At 42.9% G+C, this 18,485-nt stretch overlaps 1 protein-coding gene across 1 annotated transcript; it reads right to left on the bottom strand.

Annotated features, from left to right (window-relative positions):
• Positions 1-4,899: 4,899 nt before the first annotated feature.
• Positions 4,900-10,104, bottom strand: IL36G (interleukin 36 gamma). The gene is made up of 4 exons (XM_036873786.1): positions 10,012-10,104; positions 9,420-9,527; positions 8,514-8,653; positions 4,900-5,100 (listed from the first exon to the last, which is right to left on the bottom strand). Exons 1-4 carry the CDS (start codon positions 10,049-10,051, stop codon positions 4,900-4,902), a joined length of 489 nt encoding a protein of 162 aa, XP_036729681.1. The 5' UTR covers positions 10,052-10,104.
• Positions 10,105-18,485: the final 8,381 nt, after the last annotated feature.

Raw genomic sequence — 18,485 nt, 5'->3', positions numbered from 1 at the left:
GGTAAGGGGAAAGTCTGTACATGGAACCCTGCCTCCTGATATCTCATGTACTCAGCTAAATATTATTTTACCTCTTTAGGACACAGCCCAGCCAATATGCAATCATGTATTGTGATTCGTAATAAGAAATATATATTTGGTCTTTGTCTCCATTTCTGGCACAGAACTCCTAAAATCCTTGGAATGTCCTAGGTGTGGAGAGCAATCGTGGTGACTTTTGCTGGTTTCCAGGAAAACGAACTGTTTGATTAGAGGGTTTGGAACTTTCACAGTGCCACCCTTGACCTCTAGGGAGGGGAGAGAGGCTGGAGGCTGAATCAATTGTCAATGGCCAATGATTTAATCAATCATACCCATGTAATGAAGCCTGCATAAAACCCCAAAAGCTGGGGTTTGGAGAAGTTCTGGGCTGGTGAACATGTGGAGATCTTGAGAGAGTGGCACCCTCAGAGAGCATGGGAGCTCCGTGCTCTGTCTCCATACCTTGCCATATGCATCTCTTTCATCTTAGGCCCAGCTCTAAACCTAGTAAGTTGGAATTTTGAGGGGAATGGGTTTAACTTACTAGGTCTAAATTTTGCCCAAACACCAGAGCTTTTAGTTTACACCCCACGTGATTCTGATATTGCTTCAAGTTTGAGAAACTGGTGCACAGTACATCTCAACACTTATGTCATTGCATAATGATGCTTCGGTGGCCAGAAGTGCTCTGCCTGGGGTGGGTCATCCGCTGACACCCTGCTAGATAAGTACAGCCCCAATGATGGGAGTGAGGTGGCTCATATTTGCTGTCTTGCTCTGGATAATTGTTGCTGATTTCTCCCACAGTGTTTCATAATATCCCAACTCCGGGAGACAGAAATTGAAGGACCCCAAATCAAGAGTATCATTATTTCCAGTTCAAATACTCAATGTCAGTGCCACCCTCAGGAAGTCACAGCCACACCATGCACCTCCCTTTCCTCACCTATAAAATGAAAAGGCTAAAGGAAATGATGTCATTAAGAAAAACTATCCAATTCCTGGAAAAGGGGTGGGGGAATAATTATTGTGTGCCTTTTATTTTTAATTGAAATAGAGTTGATTTACAATGTTTCAGGTATACAAGAAAATGATGCAGTTATATATATATCAATATACCTATATGTATATATATATATATCTATATAGATATTCTTTTTCAGATTTTTTTCCATTATAGGTTATCACAAGATATTGAATATAGTTCCCTGTGTATACAGTAGGTCCTTGTTTGTTCTCTATTTTATATATAGTAGTGTGTATTTGTTAACCCCAAATTTCCAATTTATCCCTCCCGCCTTTCCCCATTGGTAACCATATTTGTTTTCTATGAGTCTATTTTTGTTTTGTAAATAAGTTCATTTGTATCATTTTTTTAGATTCAACATGTGATATCATATGATATTTGTCTTTAATCTCTATGTCCATCCATGTTGCTACAAATGGCATTATTTCATTCTTTTTTATAACTGAGTAATATTCCATTGTATATATAGACCACATCTTCTTTATCCATTCATCTGTCAATGGACATCCATGATGCTTCCACGTCTTGACTACTGTAAATAATGCTGCTATGAACATTGGGGTGCATGTTTCTTTTTGAATTAGAGTTTTCCTCTGTTCTGGAAATATACCCAGGAGTGAGATTGCTGGATCATATGGTAACTCTACTTTTAGTTTTTTAAGGAACCCTCATACTGTTTTCCATAGAGGCTGCACCAATTTACATTCCCACCAACACTGTGTGTCTTTTCAAGGTCATACTAGAGCATTATCTACCAGGCCCACTCAAGCATCATCTCACTCTCTACAAACACAACTTTGTTTGACTTACTACTTTCTGTTAACTTGTAGAAAATAAAGAGCATATGACTTTCACCCAATAGAGATGTAAATGACATCAGTCTGATAGAAAAGATAATGTACAAAGTTTATACTTTAAGAAATAGAAGTAGGACTTCCCTGGTGGTGCAGTGGTTAAGAACCCACCTGCCAATGCAGGGGACACAGGTTCGAGTCCTGGTCGAGGAAGATCCCACATGCCACAGAGCAACTAAGCCCATGCGCCACAACTACTGAGCCCACATGCTGCAACTACTGAAGCCCACGTGCTTAGAGCCCGTGCTCCGCAACGAGAAGCTACCATAATGAGAAGCCTGTGCACCACAACAAAGAGTAGCCCCTGCTCACCGCAACTAGAGAAAGCCCGCGTGCAGCAACGAAGACCCAACCCAGACAAAAAATAAAAGTAAATAAATAAATTAAAAAAAGAAAAGAAATAGAAGTAAAAGCATATACTTAGACACATGGAGGAAAACATAAAAAGAGCTGCAAAAGACTTAGCAGTTGCCTCATGAAACAGAAAGCAGTTGGCTCAGAAATAGGACTGAGGCAGGAGAATATTGCTTTTAACCATAGACATGTACAATTTTGGTAAGAATCTTCTTTTAAATAACTTCCTAAAGTCTAAGAAATAAAAACTGATGTTTCATTGACATGAATAATTATTCATTACAACCACTGGTCTCAGGGTTTTGGGGCAGCATCTTTAGTCCCCATGCCCAGTTGTTCACAAGTCAAGGGACAGTGTCTTCAGGAAACAGGCTTTGCCCTTCACCAACTCTGGTGGCAGGAGATGTGAGCCCCAAAGCAGCTCAACAGAAAAACATCCCACTCAACTGTTTTCTCTATACTTGTGATTTTGGTGGCAAGGTTCTTAATTTCCCCCCTGGAATCCAAAAGCTCCTCTCCCAGTGCATCAAGGCTGTCTGTCGCATCTAGTTGCTAAAAATCCAAAGGAAACAAATCCTTCAATGAATGTTGGCCTGGAGCTCATGGTACTCAAACATAAGAGTATTTGATACAGCAAATGCGTGAAAATCAGAAGTGCGCCAGGCAATCGCCTGAAAATGAGGTTGCTGCTCACAGGGGCCTTCCATGATTTCATACACTGTGCCATATTGTGTATGTTATTTCTCAAATGCAATGGGTAAACCAGGGGTCCATGGAAGTCTGTTCTCTGGGTCCCACAAGCTATGAGATTATTATGTTTTTGTTTTTGTTTGTTTGTTTGTTTGTTGTCCGTACTGCGCGGCATGCAGGATCTCAGTTCCCTGACCAGGGATCGAACCCCGGGCCCATGGCAGTGAAAGTGCCAAGTCTTAACCACTGGACAACCTGGGAATTCCATATGTTTTCATTTTGATTACTCTTAAATAAGTTACCAGAATCTCTTGGGGATGACCAGAATGACCACCTTACCCCTGAGCCCAGCCACATGGCACCATGGCTCATATTAGAGCTTTGTGTGAGTTCCTACACGTGCCAAGTAACAATCCAGGGTGTCACAGTGCCTGCATGAACAAAGATTTCACAGTAGAGAAAGGAGATGGGAAAACTGAATCATCACACAGCCTGGTAGGATGGCGATGCCATAGCACTCAGAACCACAATCATGTCACATGCAAATGTGTCATCAGATCCCAGTTGTCAGATGTAACAATTGATAATGTAGCAATGTAAATTGGCAGATGTAACAACCTGTCACCATTTATTAGCACTGAGTGTAGTACTAACTATCCAATGACTAATTCTTCTATTTGATATTCCAGAACTAATTAGCTTAGTGTTCACTTTAATGTTGACTTTTATAAAACTGCATGTTAAAAATATATTTCACTGAAGAAGAAAACTTTTAAGAATCAAGAGACACTGCATTAAATCAGTGTTGACTGATTGCTTACTAGCGTGCCTAGTAGCGTATGTGGTCTGATTGTCCAAAAGTTCTTTAAAAAAATTTAAGTTACTGGTGCTATTTTGTTGACTGTATTCAAGCAAACATAATTTTCTGCATTTGTAGTATGTCAAAATAAGAAATCTATGATACGCAGAACCAGATCTGAGATACATCCTTCTACAATTATACCCACAGTCAGTTATTTCATTTCAGCAGAATATATCATCTGAAGCATGGCTGGTGGGAAATTTAGGCTCTGTTCAAAAAAAAAGGCAACTTTACTGCAGTTTTTAAAGGGAGTAGGTGGATGGTGAGAATGGCTAAAAGAAAAAAAAGAAAGCAAGGCTATGAGACTATACAGAAAGTAGTCAAATAGTGGTGACTTTTACATGCGATATCCCTCCCACCACCCTATCACCATTGATAAGGGTCCTTCTCCCCTCAGCTAAGCCCCAGTGCCAGACTTACCCACTACGGTGTCCTTATTCAATCACTCTTGGTAATTTCAGATTACTCCTTGTTTCCTATTTCATTTTGTAACAATTTTAGCTTTCTTATCATGTAAACACATGGAGTTTATATTTGGTTTTATGGTAACAGATTATTAGAATTAGACATAAATAATTTAATTAAGAATTGGTTTTCTTTACAAGTTCCTAACCCTTAAAAGGATATATTACACCCCTTACAATATACTGGAAACATATAGAGATTATGGGAAATGTAATCCCATTAGGAAAGGAAACAAAGCAAAACAAAAACAAAGATCAGCTCCATGCTAGTCCCAGGATCTTGGGTAAGACTGGTGAGCTATGAATTCGTGGTTCTTCATAACCACCCCTCGGACAGGTGTTCCTACTGTGTTTTGGGTCCCGATGTCCTTGTACAGATGGCTTGAGAGATGTACAGTTTCAGCTTGAAAGGAGAGCCACACATCACCGCCTCACTCCTGCTTTGGAGCCCACATTCTATTCCTTGGGTGCCACGAGGTCATTGCTTCTTCTCCGTTCATAAAATAAGATGAGAACAGGGACAAGCCCACCTCTCAGCATCAATGTGCAATGACGCTGAGATAATACAGGTGAAAACACGCTGAGAACGACAAATTAATAAGACCAAGCTGCCACCTCTAGGCTGAGTTAAATCCTTAAATTCATACGGAAGGCAGTACTGTACATTCTCCCCAGGTCCGAAGTGAGAAAGATGGGCTGGCCTCTCTTGGAGGAGGCGATGAACCAGCTGGGAAAGGCCACAGACTCAAAGGTGGAGTTAATGTCTGTCTGGACATGGTAGAAGAGGAAGGGCTTCATGGGCTTAGCTTGGTTGCACAGATCCGGTGTCTGCCGGTCCGGAAACAGGACAGAAAATGCCAGAAGGAGAAGCACAGGCTGTTTGAGTAGTTCAACATTACTTGTACACAACATGTAAATGTTCCGAAGTTTGAGCAACCCTATCCATCTATTAGAGCAAGCCTAGAAAAACCCATTTCAAAGGAACAGCAGAGTGGGCACACATGAAATCTCACCTTCCTGCCCCCCACCCTCAAATCCAGAGATGGCATGGAGTGACACAAGGCACAGGCTCATGAACAAGTGGCCACCCTTGAATGACAAATTGGAACTCTCCCGGCACAAGAGGCTGCGGGGACCACCCCACCCCCAGGAAAAGGAAGGAAATGCAAATTTGCTGCAGGAAGCCAAGGTCTTCCCTCACCAAAGCTGCATCCGTGAGAGCCCCCCTCCTGCAAGAACCACTGCTCTGCCAAAGGACCGCCAGGGCAGGGGTGTTTGGGTTTCCAATGAATTGCCAAACATATGAGAAAGGTCAGAGCCATGAAAAAGGCACAAGAGGGTCTAACAAATCAAAGGACTTGCACTCAGAAAAGCAAAGTATATAGAACAATCAGAAAAGGTTTCTATATTGTATATAGAAGTATATTTGTAGATGTATATATTTATATATTCACATATCATTCTATTTAGGTAAGATAAGTATTTCTAAGTAAATTGCATTATGTCCAAGATCCCCAAAGAGACACAGGAATGGTTCATAATTCAGCCACATTCCACCCTGTGTAGGGGGAATTCTTCCAAAAGATTCCTTTATTCAGTTAATAACTTCCAGTTAATCTATCCAATTCTTTGAGCAGCCAAAAACCTAGGAGTCATCCTTGATATTGCTTTCTTAGATCCCTCAACATTTAACCCAGCAGCAAGGCCTGTGAGCCCTATTTCCGAAATCTTTCCTGAACTGAGCCACCTCTCACTCCCTCCCCTACACCTGCTCCGTCCTTACCAGCCATTCTCCACAAAGCAGTTGAGTTAACTATAAACTGAAATAATTGAATAAATAAGATCATGTTACCTTCCGGCTTAAATGTCTTGAATGATTTTCTAATTATCACAAAATTCAAAGTCTTTAACAAAGCCTGCAGGGTCAACACCATGCAGCTCTTGCTTACAGAGCTGAAAATGTACTGTTCGGTCCTCATCTTCTTAATCACACCCCACATTCACTCTGTCAGCAAAGCCCATTGACTCAATTGAAAATATTTCCAGAATCTGACCGTTTTCTTCCTACCTCCATGCTATCCCCATATCCATCAGATCACACTTGGATCACCTCAAAGCCTCCAACAGGACTTTCCCCTTTGCCCTTCACACTCAGCTATCAAGTAGCAGCCAAAATTATCCCTGGTGGTCCAGTGGTTAAGAATCTGTCTTACAATACAGGACATGCCGGTTGGATTCCTGGTCAGGGAACTAAGATCCCATGTGCCACGGGGCAACTAAGGCCTCACATGGCAACTACTGAGCCTGCGGGCCACAACTAAAGAGCACACGTGCAGCAACTACTGAGCCCAGGCGCTCTGGAGCTCACACACCACAACAAAGAGCCCTCATGCTGCAATGAATGATCCTGCACGCCGCAACTAAGACCCAATGCATCCAATAAATAAGTAAATAAATAAATGAATAATTTTTTAAAAAACCATATGTCCGTTCATGTCACTTTTCTATTCAAAACATTCTAACAATTTGAATTGATTGAACTTGCCCTCACTGGACACTGCTGGCTCACTCCTTTGCCTCCTCTCCCATCTGCTAAAACCTCACACCTTTGCAATAATGCCTGCTGTACTATTTACCACACAGCCAGACTCCAGCTGTTTCTGGCACTGCCAGTCTCTTTACCCAGCTCTAATCGTTCTTTCCCAGGAGACATAACACCCTTTCACATGCCACAGATTTACCCATGATTATACTTCTTATGGACCATTTCTCTTCTCCCACTAGAATGCAAGCCCCAGGAGGGCAAGGCTCTTTGCCATTCTGTGCACTGATGATTCGCAAATGCCCACAACAGTGATGGAGGCCAGTAAGAACACACACATTTGCTGACTTGGATTATATTGAATTGCAGTAAACAGAAGTTTCAGAAACAAGTTTTTACTAACAGGCAGTTATAAAGAAGAAAAATGCAAAACCAACAAGAGAGCCTCAGAATTAACATAGTAAAGATTGAAATTTCATAAAAACACAATAGAAAGATAATTTAGCAGGCAGGGTGCGAATTAAAAGGTAATCATGGGGCTTCCCTGCTGGCGCAGTGGTTGAGAATCTGCCTGCCAATGCAGGGGACACGGGTTCGAGCCCTGGTCCGGGAAGATCGCACATGCCGCGGAGCGACTAAGCCCGTGTGCCACAGCTACTGAGCCTGCGCGTCTGGAGCCTGTGCTCCTCAACAAGAGGGGCCGCGATAGTGAGAGGCCCGCGCACCGCGATGAAGCGTGGCCCCCACTTGCCACAACTAGAGAAAGCCCTCGCACAGAAACGAGGACCCAACACAGCCATAAATAAATAAATAAATAAAAATTTTTTTAAAAAAAGGTAATCATGACCTGGGATGTTGAACCAACAAGTTCTCCCAGAATGAAACATGAAAAAAAAAAGGACAGAAAGTATGAGAAATTAGGTGAGATATTGAAGTGAGATCTCGAAGTTCCAATAACTGATGAATAGGAATTCAAAAAGGAGAGGGGAGGCAGAATGAAGGAGAGAATATACTTGAATAAACATTCATAGAGACATGGATGGACCTAGAGTCTGTCATAGAGAGTGAAGTAAGCCAGAAAGAGGAAAACAAATATTGTATATTAACTCATGTATGTGGAATCTAGAAAAATGGTACAGATGAACCTATTGGCAGGGCAGGAATAGAGATGCAGACGTGGGGAATGGACGTGTGGACACGGGGGGTGGGATGTATTGGGAAATTGGGATTGACATATGTGCACTGCCATGTGTAGAACAGATAGCTAGTGGGAATCTGCTGTATAACACAGGGAGCTCAGCTTGGTGCTCTGTGGTGACCTAGATGGGTGGGACGGGGGGTGGGGTGGGAGGGAGGTCCAAGAGGGAGGGGATATATGTATACATATATGTGATTCACTTCGTTGTACAGCAGAAACTAACAGAACATTGTAGAGCAACTATACCCCAATTAAAACAAACAAACAAACAATGGCTAGAATGTCTCAATATTCAAGAAAGACGAGTCCTCAACTAGGGAGGGGCAAGATAAATCAAATTAAAGTCTATTGCAGGCACATTATTCTAAAGGAGGAAGGGATAAGTATACTTAAGAACAGGAGGATATTTCTTTTTTTAATTATAAAATTAGATTTCCTAACAAATCAACTTCTCAGAAAAGAAACTGAGGTTTTTCTACATTATTTTTCTTAGTCACTCACCTTCAGCTGCAATTTGGGCTGTCCTCCGACGTCCTCACAATGCAGCCACATTTCTGGATTCTGTATTCCCAAATAAATGGGAATCCCTTTGTCTTTCTCAAGAGAGCCTGGATTCTTGCATGGGGCAACAGTGACAGTGACTGTTAGATAAGAGGGGATATGGTGTCAGTGCCCCTTTGGAAGGCAGCTATGTTCACCACTATACCACCAATGCACACAGTCCGTGCCCTTTTGAAGTCAGGAAAGACCAGGATCTTCCAGGCAAGGCTGGAAGAGACCTTAAGAGTATAATCCCTACTACCCCAGACCCACAAAATGGCCAGCCCCATATTCATTCATTCATTCACACCAAGCACCAATCACTGCCCTAAGAAATGGAGCAAACACAAAGAGTTAATCAGAGGGCAGACCCCACCCTTGAGATTTTCACACCTCTGCTTGAACACCTGGAGGTGAGAAGCTCCAATCCCAAGCAGCCCCCCTTAGCCTTGGAGAGCTCTGTTCATTGACAAGTATTGCCTAATGTCATGTTGAGATCTGCCTTCCTGTGCTATCCAACCAATTAGTCCTCTTAGGACACCAGAAGTCTGGCAGAACAAGCCACTCCTCTTCCCTAAGACAGGCCTTCAGATCACTGAAAGCAGCTCTCCTCCTCCCCAGAACGCCGCTCCACTCTCTCTGCTCTCTTTGCCCTGGTCCAAGACACCCCTTCCCAGGCAGGTGTGGAATTCTTCCCCCTCCAGGTGAGCCCTGTTATAAAGCCACACTTTTAACAAAAGGCTGGGTACCAGTATCCCAGCCACACTGAAGTGCGGGGGATCACGTCACAAGGATCAACCACATGGTGGTTGATCAACCACAGGGATCAACCTCCAAGGATCAACCACACGGTGACCTCTCACCTACCTGGAGTCACACCGTTGCTCCATGGAACTGCCACAAGGGTCTGACCCTGAAGGAACCACACCTGCTGATTCAAGTCAAAGACTTCTCCAATCCGAGGTTTCTCCATTACTATTTAAATAGAAAAGAATAATGAAGAAACATGATTAAGGTTGCTTTACCAGATGTTAGGAGAAAGATTATCTACTCCAGGCCTTTCAGGAAGGACGGTTCAGGGTTTACACATCAAAACTGGCAGCTCTCACATGGCCCATCAGCTCAGCCTTTCTTTCCAGTAAAACTATGAGCTCTGGTGTGGAGAACAAGGCTGTAACTGGTCTAAGAGTTAGACCATAAATGAGTTAAACCTTCATCTCCATAAGTACACATGTGTCAAGGCCCAGCTACTCACTTTCACAGCCACTTTGTATTTGGCCCAAGGCTAGATCTGAAGCTGGAGCAGTGAAAAAGAAATGGTCCTCACCCTCGCGGCCCAGTGGGAGATGGACAGCATTGGGTGGTAAGATCCATATACAGGGAGGGGCAGAGAAGGCTGGGGTGTCCAGAAGAGACAGGCATGAGTGTCCCCAGTCTCCAGACCCCATCCCAACATTACCTGTACAGACTAGTTCATGGGCTTCCAGAACACCTGCCATAGCGGGGTTGTCTCGGCACCTGTGAGGACATTGACAGGAGATCTGAGTCTCAGGAGGCATTTCCAGACCCTCCCAGGATACTGGTTCTTAAGGTCCTGATTCTGGGCAGGGACCTGGGAAGCCTGGCCTGATACCAAGCCCTCGTCAGAAGATCTAGGCCACTTCCTGGGACAAAACCTCAAGGCAAACTTAGGGAGGGGCTATCAAGCAGAATTTTCCTCCACCCAGAGATCCAGCCAGGGACAGTGTCCCCCTAGGGGTTCCAAGGCCAGGCATGACTTTTGACCTTAAATACCCTACAGCTCCCTGATGTCTGTGTCTCCTCCTCCCAGCAGCCCTCCCCACTCCCACTGGCAAATTTGTCTGCCTGGAAACAGGGGAGGGACCCGAGCCAAGGCAGCTCTGCCAGGATCCTAGCAGCTCCCCAGTAAGAAGCAGCTAGCTCCACACAGGACAAGACATGGACCCAGCCTGGCGTGGCTCCACCCCTTCACTGAGCCCTAAAGCACAGAAAAGAGGGATGTATAAGGGTCAAGGGACCTTTCAGCTATCCACTGGCAAGAACCTTTATCAAAAGTGCAGGGGACTGAATCACAGCTCAAGTAGCTCCCGAGAGCAGTGACGGGCTCTGATAGAGTGGAGAACACTTATCTGGAGAGCATAGGGAGGTGCCAGCTTCCTCAGTGGGGAGGAAATCACAGCGTCAGTATGAGGATGACCTGTCTGGGCTCCCTGAGAAGTAAGCACCAAGCCAAGCCCTACCAACAGGGTTAATGACAGACCCTGGGTTTCTCAGGAAGGGGAGACTGAGGGACTTCCCCAGATCCCAGTTCTCCTGCTGAGTCACTCTGGAGCTAGAACTGGACATGCAGGCTCTAAGTGAAGGGAATCCATCACCTGGGCCCAGGAAGCTTGCCCACTGCAGTTTCACTAAGAGAGTCCTGTGATGACAAAATTAGCTGTGGGCTCAGGCAGGAGCCATATGGCATTCCTGGCCACCCAACTGTTCCACTTCGGGCTGCCCGTGAGTGGAGGGTTAGGCTAAAAGTCCCTCCCCCACTCTTTCAGCCCCTCAGAGATGCACCTCTATCCTCTTGGGAGCCACAGGCATTGAGCAGCACACCCTTAACTGAGATAATCCTGGTCCCTGCTGCCCCCAAATATAGTGGACTCCAGACCAGCCTAAGGACTAACGAGGTAGGTAGTGATTTCTCCAAAAACTGAGCCCCAGTTGCCAACTTATTCCTCACCCTCTGCTCCAGTAATGCAGGCCATTTGTAGGTTCTCAACAAATGGTAGTTATTTTTCTATATGTTTGTTACACACACACACACACACACACACACATAATCTGCTGAGGTCACGCATAAAAATTTTCTGAGACGAGTTAATTTGACTGAAGTGAGTTTCAGAAGGCAGACTAGAAGCACCTAGAGCTTCATATTCACCTGGAAAAAAAAGTGCCAAGAATAAGACAGAACGTTCTAGGCAAGCACCTCCATGAGCCCCTCTTCCCAACCCTGAAAAGAGTCTCCTTGCTCAACCTCTCATACATTTCACCCCCATCTCCTTTTTGGCCTTAGAGGGACATAGTCTCTTCCTGTTGAGGTCCCAGTCCTATCACTTTTGGTTTCTGGAGGGCAGTTAGGAATTTAGACACTTCTGTTCAAAGCCAAGCTCAGCCATTGTCACCCCTTGAGTCCCCTCCACCCAGCTGAAGAGTCTCTCCATTATGCGTCAGTCAACATATCCCCTTTCTTGGGATGTTTACCACAAAACAGCATCGAAAAGACTCCATCTTCTGGCCCCCAAATTCCTTAGGTCTCTGTTTCAATCAGAATCCAGTCTGGAAAGCAGAACCCACACAAGGAATTGCAAACAAAGGGAATTGTACACAAGAAACTGGTAACACACATATCAGAAGGCTGAAGAGTAAAAAGGAGTGGCCGAGGTATCCCAGATAGCACCCAGTGTGGGAAGGAATCAAGAGGAAACAAAAGAATCTAGAAGCTCAAAGGAGGAAACTTGTAGGACTGATACTTAGACCTCAGGACGGGTTCCTCTGCTGAACTGATGCTCAGACCTGTGAAAAGAGAGTGTAGTCCGCTGGGCACATGAACTGCAAAGGTGGAGATGAGGGGTCAGCCCCGGAGATGCTCCAAGGGCCCAAGGGACACAACACAGAGAGCTGTATTTCCATTGATTCAAAAGCCTTTGGGAGCAGGTTGGTGCCATCACATGCAAGAAAGTAATAGTCACTTAAAGAAGACAGAGGTCATTATGACATTTTACAATGGCTGTGTGACCTGGGGAGAGACACCTGGGGGGTGTTTTCTGTTCACTTCTTCAGCAGGCTTTATTTGTCTGTCCTCCCAGGCTGATTAATAGCAGAGCTGATTTTTTCTTTCCATTCTGAGCAAGTTTTGACTCTCAGATTCTGACTTTTTTTGGAGGGGATGGGCCTGAGAGGGGGAAAAAAAAAGTTGATGCTAAGATCTACTATTAATAGTTTTGTTACTTTTCACCTGAGTTGGTAAATTATTTAATGGAAGAGTACATGTAAAACTGGCAAATTCTGAATAAGGCTTGTATTTCAGTTAATATTGCAATATCAATGTCAATTTCCAGGGTTTTGACAATGTACTGTGGCTGGGTAAAATAAAATAATACAATACATATTTTTTAAAGCTTTTGGGAAAAAAAAGGGGCGGGGGAATTCCCTGGCCGTCCAGTGGTTAGGACTCCACACTCTCACTGCTGAGGGCAAGGGTTCAATCCCTGGTCGGGAAACTAGGATCTCACAAGCCACGCAGCCAGAAAGAAAGAAAGGAAGGAAAGGAAGGAAAGAAAGAAAGAAAGAAAGGAAGGAAGGAAGGAAGGAAGGAAGGAAGGAAGGAAGGAAGGAAGAAAGAAAGAAAGAAAAAGAAAGAAAGGAAGGAAGGAAGGAAGGAAGAAAGGAAGGGAGGAAGGGAGGAAGAAAGCAAGAAGAAAGAAAGGAAAGAAAGAAAGAAGGAAGGAAGGAAGGAAGGAAAGAAAGAAAGAAAGAAAGAAAGAAAGAAAGAAAGAAAGAAAGAAAGAAAGAAAGAAAGAAAGAAAGAAAGAAAAAGAAAAAAGAAAGAAAGAAAGAAAAGACTTTGGTGGTGTATAGCTTGGATTTTCCATGCCCAGATAAAGATTGCAAAAGCCTACGTATGATGGTGACATGTGTCTTCTTTAGCCTCAGCCTCTTATTCCACTTGATCTTGACGTTTTCCTGGCTCCCCAACATTCAGAGCAACCAGTATTCCCAGAATTATCAGCCATCTGCATCCATTCTGAAGTCCCCAGTTTCAACTTTAGTGTGAATGAGTATCAGAGAAATGAGAAGGAATAGCACTGATGATGGTAAGAAGGAAGAACTGAGCCACTAGGGTGAGTAATTGAAGAGCAGAGAGTCCATCTACTAAAGAAATGGACCAGAACTTTTGTCTTAGAGCAGAATGGATGATTACATGATCCCTTAGCTATATTTGAGAAGACTGTTAATATTCATGCTGATCATAAAAAGTAAAGAATATGGTTCTGTTTTATAAACATAACCCAGTTTGCCAGATTCCACTAATGTTTTATTGTCACCTAGAACAATGAAAATTATGCACACTGTTAAGTGTGGCTTGAATTGAATTCAAGTAAGTATTCATAAAGCCAAAGGTCCTAGACATGCAAATAATTTGAAGAGATCACTAAGTTCAGATTCCAATTTCCAAGTTCTAAGATAGCATCATCCACCCTTGTTTGGTAACAAGTGCCACCAGTCTGCTCACTTAACATGTCCATCATCTTAATAAGTTGAGGAAACATCAATGGAAACCAGCTAGAATAAGAGAGCTTGATCATTCACTACCACTGGAATCTCTAGATCTCTTCACAATCTCCGCAATGACTTATTCATGTAACCAAGTTGACAATCACAAGTAATAAAGCGTGAAGCAGTAGAGGTTATCTGGCCCCCACAGTTGACAAATACACAGAATCAAATTAATGGTATCAGTAGAACTAGGCTTGATCCAGGGCTCTCTGCTACAGTGTTCACCAGGGCCCTTGGGGTTCCTAAGAGGACCAAAGCCACTGTAGCTTAGATTCTATCATAGCTACCTTCAAGCAGGACAGGCAGCCTGGGCTGGGTATTGCTACTGGAAAAAAACTGGCACTCACCTTCGTTCAACTAATGGGGCAACATGATATGTATCATGAACCACAAAGAATAGCATGGAGCCTTTGGTACTCTAGTCGATTTGGGAAAATACCAAGGAAATTCCCAGGGCAGCCTCTGCAGTACACACTTTACCCAACGTGGGTGGGATGATGTAATTGAACTTGCCCAAACCTCTGCTCCTCCAAACAGCCCAAGCCCATTGTCTAAGACTTGCATCCCTGTGGGCTGACCTATCACATCTCCCCGAAGCTAGTTTCTCCATGAAACCCCAGGTTTTAGGAGTTGGGCCAAGATGCTATTTAACAGCTTCCTCTCTCTCATGAAAATGAAGGACAAATGAACAAAAATAACCTCCAAACTACTCACCAAAAATGGCAGAAATAAGTAGAAGCATTAAAAGCACTAAGACAAAAGAACCAACTACACAGGACCAACATAAAGGGGTATTTTTCTAAATTTAAAACAGCTATTGACCCAGTTGTAGGCTTATGATGTGCAACCAAAAAATAAAAAGCAAACAGTAAAACCTTAATTGGACAGCTTGTGGTACAACACTTAAGGGAAGGTTGTAGGTTAAATGCCTAAAGTTTGAAATTCCCATACAAAAAGTCAAATGCCAGAGTACTTTTAGCCTTTGCCCAATGATCACACAAAATGCAAAGCCATGAAAGAAAATATGGTAAGTTGATCATCATCAAAATTTTAGAATTTGGGGCAAACTTGGACAAAACACACCATGGAAGAAAGCTAAAAGATAAGGTACCTTTGGGGCTTCCCTGCTGGCACAATGGTTAAGACTCTGCCTGCCAATGCAGGGGACATGGGTAAGATCCCTGGTCCAGGAAGATCCCACATGCTCACAACTAGCCCATGAGCCACAACTACTGAAGCCCACGTGCCTAGAGCCAGTGCTCCACAACAAGACGAGCCACCGCAATGAGAAGCCTGTGCGCCGCAACAAAGAGTAGACCCCGCTAGCCACAACTAGAGAAAGCCCGCACACAGCAGTGAAGACACAACACAGCCAAAAAAAAAAAAAAAAGTAAAATTAATTAAATTTTTAAAAAAAGATAAGGTACCTGGGAGAAAATATTTGCAACACATCTAACAAGTTAATAATTAATATCCAAAGTTTTTTAATTGTTCCTACTAATCAATAAGAAAAATGCAAATAATTCTATAGGAAAAATGAGTGGCAAATGTAAAAAGCATTTCACTGAGAAGAAAATGTAAATATCCAGTAAGTAGAAGTAATTATAGTTAACCATACTAGTAATTAGCAAGATGCCAATCAAAGCAATAATGAAATTCAGTTTCCACCCATCAGGAAGGCACAAATTAAATAGATAATAGGCCATGGTGTGAGGAAACAGATTCACTCACTGGATGGATGGATGTGTGAATCAGCACAGCCTTTTTGGAAAGCAATTTCTCAGAAATTTAAAAGGTATGTACCCTTGACCCATCAATTCTACTTATGATAATCTATTGGTTAAGTTACCTTCAGCTTCAAAAGCTAGAAAAACCCAATTCAAAGTGGCTAAAACAATAAAAATACTTACTAGAGCACATAATTGGAAGCCCAGGAGTAGTGTAGGATCATGGTTGCTGATGTGATAGTTCTATAACGTCAGCAAGGATCAGCATTTTTTTAATTCTCTCTGAACTGACTTACATAACATAGGGCCAGTTTCCTTCAGGCTGTAAGATAATTGCCTTTGACGATCAGAATTGCATGCTCAGTCATTTATATCCTGCAAGGAAAAGAATGTCTCTCCCACATCAAAGTCTCAAGAATGTTTGGGTCAACTTGGGAGCCATGCTGTGTCAATCAGCTTCTAACAAGCAACATAGGATGCATTCAAATTTAGCAATTTGAAGTAAACATAATGAAGGAGTTATTTACAAAGATGTGGGCAGAGTATAGCGAAATCCCAAGGCATAGTGCAGAACCCCAGGGCTTCTAACAGTAGGATACACCCTTTACCACCCATAGGCTTGAAGGGACAAGAGGAGGAAATGATTACCAGAACCCAGAGAGAGAGCTTTGTGGAGAGGGCCATTTAATAGAAGTTATGACCTTTGTCAAGAAAACGTCAGGCGAATTTGCAGCAACATGGATAGACCTAGAGATGATCATACTAAGTGAAGTAAATCAGACAGAGAAAGACAAATATCATATGACATCACTTATATGTGGAATCATAAAGAAAATGATACAAATGAACATATTTATAAAACAGAAATAGACTCACAGACATAGAAAACAAACTTAACGGTTACCAAAGGGGAAAGGGGGGAGGGATAAATTAGGATTTGGGATTAACAGATACACACTACTATATATAAAATAGATAAACAACAAGGACCCTATGCATAGCACAGGGAACTATATTCAATACCTTGTAATAACCTATAATGGAAAAAAACCTGAAAAAGAATATATATGTGTGTGTGTATGTGTGTGTGTATATATATATATATATATATATATATATATATATATAACTGAATCTCTTTGCTGTACACCTGAAACTAACACAACATTGTAAATCAACTATACTTCAGTTTTTTAAAAAAAGTCAGGCCGGGTGACCCCAGAAGGGAGGAACCAGGAAATAGATACCCTGACCTCACCCCTTCCCACCATCCAATTTCCTTCCAGTGTCTCTTGAGGGGTAATAGAAGTCATCCAGCATCATCCAAGTCTTCCATCCCTCTGGGTCATGGTCTTCCTCCAGGGGTGAGAAATCTGTATTCCCTATCCCAAGCGAAATATAAAAAATTATCAGCTTCTGAATCATCACAAGTTAGGTCAATGTGGTCATACCCACAAATGAAACTTTTTTTTTTAATTAATTAATTAATTAATTTTAATTTTGGCCACGTTAGGTCTTTGTTGCGGCATGCGGGCTTTCTCCAGTTGCAGCGAGCGGGGGCTACTCTTCGTTGCGGTGCACGGGCTTCTCATTGCGGTGGCTTCTCTTGTTGCAGAGCACGGGCTCAGTAGTTGTGGTGCACTGGCTTTGTTGCTCCACGGCATGTGGGATCTTCCAGGACCAGGGCTCAAACCCATGTCCCCTGCATTGGCAGGTGGATTCTTAACCACTATGCCACCAGGGAAGTCCCTGAAGCTCTTTTTTAAGCCATTCCCGGTGTTATTCATATAAGGGGGTTAGAGGAAAAGGCAGGAGTGGGGAAGAAAAAGTTAAGCAGTCAACTGATGCACTCCTTGAATCCATAGCTACTCACTAGGTCTAATTTGGTAACCATGTTGCCTTTTTCCACCACTCACTCCATGTTCCCCCTACCCTCTACCAGTACCTCGGCTGATGCGCTCCTTCACCATGAGGGTGAATCAAGCCTTCATTTCTGTGGAATCAGAGTCCTTTGTGTTCTTCTTTATTGGGTGCTGCAGTTTTCCATTGACTAAAACTACTGGGCAAGGGACTAATAAGACATGTAACAAGACATGCTCCAGGAAACCCCTTAGATTCCAGACATAGTCCTGTTTACCTTCACTGAATAGTAGCAACCCAGTTTTCCCAGAGTAATCAGGATCAATCACCCCAACCAGTAAGGTGACTCCTTTCTTCCTGTTTATTCAGTGACAAGAGGAGCCTAAATGGTCAGGGGCAATCTTGGTTTCCAATTCCTCAGATCTCGTTTCCTCAGATCCATATTTGTTGCACAGCCTAACATCAGACTTTAGGTCTCAGAGATCACACAAACATTTACTCCTTCTAAAATTGGAGATCATAATGGCCTTCCAGCCTCCTTCACAGTAATGATATGCCAATGACATGGAGATGATACACGCAAGCCTAAAGGCAAGAAAGAAAGTATTTAAAGTTAAAGAACAGGGGAGGACCTTCAAGATGGTGGAGGAGTAAGACGTGGAGATCAGCTTCCTCCCCACAGATACATCAGAAATACATCTACATGTGGAACAACTCCTACAGAACACCTACTGAACACTGGCAGAAGACCTCAGACTCCCCAAAAGATATATATATTTTTTCCTTTTTCTCTTTTTGTGAGTGTGTATGTGTATGCCTCTTTGTGTGATTTTGTCTGTATAGCTTTGCTTTTACCATTTGTCCTAGGGTTTTCTCTGTCTGTTTTTTTTTCTTTTTTTGTACACTTTTTAGCACTTGTTATCATTGGTGGATTTGTTTTTTGGTTTGGTTGCTCTCTTCTTTCTTTCTTTCTTTCTTTTTTAGTACTTTTTAAATTTTT

Source organism: Balaenoptera musculus, chromosome 13 (genome assembly GCF_009873245.2).
Source record: "Balaenoptera musculus isolate JJ_BM4_2016_0621 chromosome 13, mBalMus1.pri.v3, whole genome shotgun sequence".
In the NCBI taxonomy this organism is placed as follows: domain Eukaryota; kingdom Metazoa; phylum Chordata; class Mammalia; order Artiodactyla; family Balaenopteridae; genus Balaenoptera; species Balaenoptera musculus.
Note: the sequence above shows the minus strand (reverse complement) of the source record. Positions and strands in the feature narration are given on the sequence as shown.